The sequence below is a fragment of the Halyomorpha halys genome, unplaced genomic scaffold, assembly GCF_000696795.3.
Source record: "Halyomorpha halys isolate HHAL.00 unplaced genomic scaffold, Hhal_1.1 Scaffold2093.1, whole genome shotgun sequence".
NCBI lineage: Eukaryota > Metazoa > Arthropoda > Insecta > Hemiptera > Pentatomidae > Halyomorpha > Halyomorpha halys.
In genome coordinates, this window is record NW_027106176.1 from 49,912 (window position 1) to 55,946 (window position 6,035).

The 6,035-nt window shown below is 32.3% G+C and overlaps 1 protein-coding gene and 1 long non-coding RNA gene across 5 annotated transcripts in view; one reads left to right on the forward strand and one right to left on the reverse strand.

Annotated features, from left to right (window-relative positions):
- LOC106691127 (uncharacterized) overlaps positions 1 to 6,035 on the reverse strand; it is a 62,982-nt gene that overhangs the window by 30,511 nt on the left and 26,436 nt on the right. The gene's annotated exons all lie outside the window — the stretch shown is intronic.
- The window catches only part of LOC106691128 (putative ankyrin repeat protein RF_0381), a 34,490-nt gene that overhangs the window by 9,472 nt on the left and 18,983 nt on the right, over positions 1 to 6,035 (forward strand). For 2 of the 4 annotated variants that reach the window (XR_010845187.1, XR_010845186.1), the window contains exon 2: positions 4,378 to 4,470. Coding sequence is in view for 2 of the 4 variants with exons in the window: in XM_067053710.1 (XP_066909811.1) it covers positions 4,668 to 5,564 (897 nt within the window). In the remaining 2 variants the exon portion in view is untranslated. Of the gene's footprint in view, positions 1 to 4,377; positions 5,888 to 6,035 lie in introns of those variants that run through there. The other 2 variants (XM_067053710.1, XM_067053709.1) reach the window with 1 other exon arrangement.

A 6,035-nucleotide genomic window follows, 5' to 3' on the forward strand; every position in this document is an offset into this window, starting at 1 on the left:
GAACCTATCTCAAGCAGACATGTACCGACCGCTTCTCGGTCACGCATGGACTAGGGCTATAAAAAGGGACTCTAAATCCCCAAAATTCGATCGTAGATCCACATCCTTTCCTGGGCCTAGTCATGGCACAGGTGGCGTATACACTGCTTGAGATAGAGAAGTTCATTGCCAATCTATTCTCGCAAAAGTTGTTATTTTGTACGTCCACCTAAGATGATGGCCTATCTCCTCTCCTTCTCTCCAGCAATCTTAGTCCGTCGCTTCATCTCGGCAACTAAGATTGTAACCTAATCCTCAACAGTTACACTGGTCCACTCGCTTCATCTCGGCAACCAGTGTAATTTCCCGTCTCTCCCCGGGTCTAGTCCGTCCGCTTCATCTCGGCAACTAGAGCTGCACCTAGCCTTATCAGCTTACTGGTCCGTCCGCTTCATCTCGGCAACTAGTAAGCTGGCTCCTATCTTTACAGTTCTAGTCCGTCCGCTTCATCTGGGTAACTAGAACTGTTACTCTGCCTCAGACTCTCTCACCTAGAATTCCTTTACCTAGTCAGTGTCCAGGGCTCATCCTCTGGCACGGCCGATCCTACTTACAAACTTACAAATGAATACGCCTTGTCGCGGGCCTTCTGTAAAGAGTATATCAGGCTAGAGAAATCGCCTAAGACCAGACAAACCCGACAACACCTTCAGAACGAACAAAGAGTGTCAGAAAAAGAAATGGATTTTTTTGAAAGTTTAAGATATTAAAAGCCAAAGATCTTCTTTTACTTATTCATTGACCTTTTCATGCTGGTTACCCATCCCTTCAACACTTCTTAAGAGTTATAAATATTTATATCCTATATGAATATTTTCCAATACTGGTTCCTACCTAGTTTCCTTTTTTATTTCTCATTCGTGAAATAAAGTCTTACCATGGGCTTTCATCTGGATATTAATATATGAGACTTTTGAATTTTGTTAATAGTATATAAAGAGATGTGACGGTCCAGAGCGCACGGTTGTTGGTTCTATTCCCATCTGGGGCAGATGATATTTATTTCTCGGTGGTCCCTAGAAATGAATCTTGACACTCCCATAGTACAAGTGCCCAAGAGGAGAAAAAGTTATTTTACTCCTATTTTTTATTACTTTAATGATAACTATATATAATTACTAGTCAAAACTGATGCGTCTGTCTATAAAGTAGAGGGGGAATAAAAAATAGCAACTGTTTCAAAACGTTAAAAAATTAATTTCATTCCGAGCTCTATATCTTTAAAATTACCGACAACACTAGAAAGCTTAAGAGAACATTATTTAAAGGAGAGTAAATTTGCTGAAATATTAGCACTACTTGCTATTTACGTTCAATGGTTCTCGAGAAACAGCTTTTTAAAAATCAACATTTCATAAAAATGTACTGAATGATTAGTAGTTAGCGAATTTATTTTGAAAATCTATATCTCAAGAACTATGAGACATATTAGTCTGTTAGCACTCAAATTAAAGCTAGTTTAATTTAGTATAAAGTAATTTGTTACCTTTATCTTCTTAGAAATAGTAGTTTTCATTATATTTGCTAATATAAATTGATTTATAGTTGTTTGTACAATAAGTTTGATATATGGAAAACTTTATTTCAAAAACCATGATTTTTTTAGCAATCAATTTAAAGCTAGTTAAATTTACTATAAAATAGTTTATAACGTTTATCTTTGTAGGAGTAGTAGTTATTATGATATTTGACAACTAAATTCAGAAAATGTTAATTTCTAGTTGATGTTCTAGTTTCTAGTTCGGATGAAATGTTTGATTTTCGAAAAAATGCATCTCCAGATTCTTAACTAAATTTCATTAGTTAAGAAATTTAACTTACTATAAAGTAGTATCTGACATGTATCTTCGTAGGGATAATAGTTTTTATTATATTCGCAGGTGAATATAATATCTTCGTGAATACATGTATCTTCGTAGGGATAATAGTTTTTATTATATTCGCAGGTGAATATAAATTTTGTATATTAAAATTTATCCGAACAACTATAAATCAGTTTATTTCAGGAAATATCATGAAAATTACTACTCATACGAAGATAAACTTCAAAAACTACTTTATAGTCCATTAATGAGTGCTAATGGAAATCTATACGTCACATAGTTCTTTCTTCACAAACACTAGTTTTTGAAAAACTGTACATAGTATTAGAAATTTACTTCACTAACAGTGGAGTGTACAGTTAAATAATTCAATACTTACTAGTTTACCATTAACTAGACATACACTCTATGTACTGAATTACTTTCTAAAACAATTTATTTTTATTTTTAAAAACAATATTAGTTATGTGTAATGTGTACCTCAAATAACAAAAGACGTATAGAGCTCTATAAGGCTTAAAGTTTTTAAAATTTATTCTTCTTTCGTCGCTATTCAGTATTTTTACGGGGTAGATAGTATTGAAGAATTCCAAGGGAAAATTCCAGATTTTTTCCTGAATTTGAACTCAAGCTGGACAATGTGGTCTTAAATATTCCAAGACTTACTACTTTTCAAGAGCATTTACTGCACATTGTACTAAACTTATAGTCTAGGTAAGAATAGTATTATTTTCTAACAGAAAATAACGGGTGGATAATACCGAGAATGTTTGCAAAATATGATGTGCTCGTTAACCTAGGACATTTGGTTGCAACCGATCTAAGGTGACAGAGGTTCATATTTCCAGTTAGTGGTAAGTGTACACTCTCGAACGTTTTCTTTTAATCGGATGATTTTTTTTGGCCTCAGTTTTCCCTTGGATTTTCTATTAATATATTTTCTGAAATTGAACAATTATCTATTAATTAGTATTCTAAAATTTTATCGCTTTCTCTTGTTATTAACCTAAAATTATTGTTTGAGTATATTTTTATTTTACTCTTTGTTTCGCAATGTTCAAAAAAAAAAAATATAACATTTATATTCCTAAAACTACAACCCTCCCAATTATCTTCTTTATTTATTTACAAAATATATTATTGATTTTATAATGCCCAGAAGTAAAAAATGCATTTGAATTTTAAAATACTTACTAGTTATACTTACTTTCCTTACTACCTGGGTAAACAGAGTGTATTAATCAGGTCATATTTGAAATTTGCAGCTTTCAAGGAATTATTACTTTAACACCTTGAATAAAAAAGCATTTTATCCATACTGACAACTGCAGAATTGTTAAGACATTGCATGAATGTCATGCAAAGATAGAGTTTATAACGGCATTTTCTCTTTACAGTCAGCGTTGGTTCGTCTGTCTTCCCTTATTTATTGTAAAACAGCTTTTGTTGCTTTTTTAATTATTCTTTTGTTAGCATTTAGATTTTACCCCAAAACCCATTAACAATAAATGAATTTCTAATTTTTCTTTTCTATTGAGTTTCTCATGTCCAGAAGTAAAAAAAAAAACTTACGCATTTAAAGTTTTCACATTATTTTTTACTTCTCTGCACTCCAATAAAAATTAAATTTTTGTATAATGCAGCATTATTTGTTAGAAAAAAAAATTCATATCATTACCTGGCCAGAACAACAAGAACGGTAAACGTCTTTAGAATGTATATAATTTAAAGTTGAAAAGGAAACCATACAAAGTGCTAATTTCTTCTTGATTTATTTAGATTAATATTATTTATAATTTTAGAATACTTTTTACTTTCCTTAGCATCTGGATAAGCAGAGTATTGTAATCGAGTCATGTTTGAGATGTTCAGTTTTCAACTAACACCTTAAGTTCAAAAACTTTTTTAACTTTACCCACAGCATCTGTCTGTCTGTTCCATGATATTCCCTTGAACGGGTAGGCATCATTCGTAGATTTTTTTAAATTTTATATATTTCTGCTAAGGATCAAACTGGGACTCAATCGTTGCTGCACAATAGCCAAAAAAAGATTTTTCTCTAAACTGTAGAGCCAAAAAGGCTGGTGCAATTTTGATGAAACTTGCTTAAAATACGTAAAACCCTGTAACTTTTCTTGTACTACATAAATATTACAGAAAAATAAAATAACAAACAAAAAGAAAAATTCCTTTTTTTTAATGTGCAAAGTCATTTAAAAATTAATTAAATCCTTTAGAGTTGCTTAATCTTATAATTGTCTATTGCCGATGAATTTTCTAAATAATTCTGAATTTAAAATCTACTGGAATATTCCAGAGGCTCGTTTGAACGTTAGTAAATTGTCCAATAATATAATATGTAAAAATAAATTAATAAAAAGGAATCTTTATGGGACCAATATTATTCAAGATTCAGAAAGGAATAGTTGAATTAGTCTATATAATTATAAGGTAACAAACATAAGTTAGTAGTAATAGTAACTACTATTAATTAGTATTGTAAAAATTGTTTCAGACCATTTTGTTTATGATAACATCTACCGAAGAGGGTTGAGATATAATGCAGTTCATATTACTACTTCTAATGATATTAATGGCAAATTCATCGGTAAGTACAATAATTATTTTAAAAAAATTTATTAGGGAAGTAGGAAAAGGGCACATAGGCGTCGTAACTGGGCTTTTGAAACATGAGGCCAATTTCAATGCTAAGAAAGAAAATGGTGATACGCCACTAATAGTAGCATCTATCAGTAACCACTTGGATGTTGTGATTGATCGAGGTAGTAACCTCTTGAAGTTGTGATGGATGTTGTAATTGATCGAGGAGCAACTCTAAATGACACCGATTCATCAGGATACACTGCTCTACATTTTGGAGTATCTAATGGACATGTTAATGTGGTGAGAGAACTATTGGAACGAGGGGCCAATATCCGAGCAAAGAATGGTCATGGGCGGACACCATTAATGTTAGCAAGTTACCATGGTTTTTTGAACTTGGTAAAACTTCTCATTGACCAAGGAGCGTCCATGAATGATGTAGATTTTGATGGATCGACTGCTCTACATTATGCAGTCGAAAAAGGGTCCGTTAAAATAGTGGGAGAGCTGTTGGAACGTGGGGCGAATATATCAGCTAAGACAATATATGGCGATACGCCACTAATAATAGCATCTAGAGCTAACGATTATAATATGGTGTATCTTCTCCTTCAAGAAGGAGCCCCACTTGAAGAAAAGAACAATGATGGTTGGACAGCCCTATATCAAGCAGCACTATATAGGTGGAATGGCGTGGTGAGGCTGCTTCTGAATAAAAGGGCAAAAATAAATCCCAAAGATAATAAGGGTTGTACACCACTAATGAATGCATGTCGGTACGGCTTTTATGATGTGGTGAAGTTTCTTCTTGACCGAGAAGCGCCACTTGAAGATAAGGATAATGATGGGTACACTGCACTACATTTTGCAGCACGAAAAGGAAACGATCGTGTGTTGAGAGAGTTATTGAAACATGGGGCAGACGTAATGGCTAAAGCAGGAAACGGTAATACACCACTAATCGAAGCAGCTCTTAATAACCACTTGAATTTAGTGAAGCTTCTGATTGATCAAGGAGCTCCACTTGAAGATGAGTCTGAGTCTGGATACTCGGCCATGGATTATGCAAAAAAAAATGGGATAGTCCCATGGTGGTAACTCCACTGATGGAAGCAGCTTTGAATAACAATTCGATTCTTGTGGAACTTTTCTTATAACTAAATTGTCAGAAGTTATTTCTTTAAAAAGAGTTTTTGTGTACGTATATAATATAATGCATTTCTGGATATGTTAAAAATGTTGACATGGGTTTGCAACTGGGCTTTGAATAATAAATAGATAATAAATTTGTATATTTATTTGTTTTTACATTAACATGTGAGTATTTTTTAAAATGTATAAACTTTTTTGTTTTAATGTTTTGTTTTAAGTTCGTATATCCGATTTTTTTTTTTTTTTGTTCTCTCTTAACATGACTTATTATCCAGTGACTCATTTATATTAAACAATTACTAATGTATTTATACGGTTTTAACGAGTTTTAGGTTTGTTTGTTTATTTTTAACGATATTTATGTCTGAAATGTTTGTATATATATTTTAACTTAGTGACTAAGATATTTATTTTTAA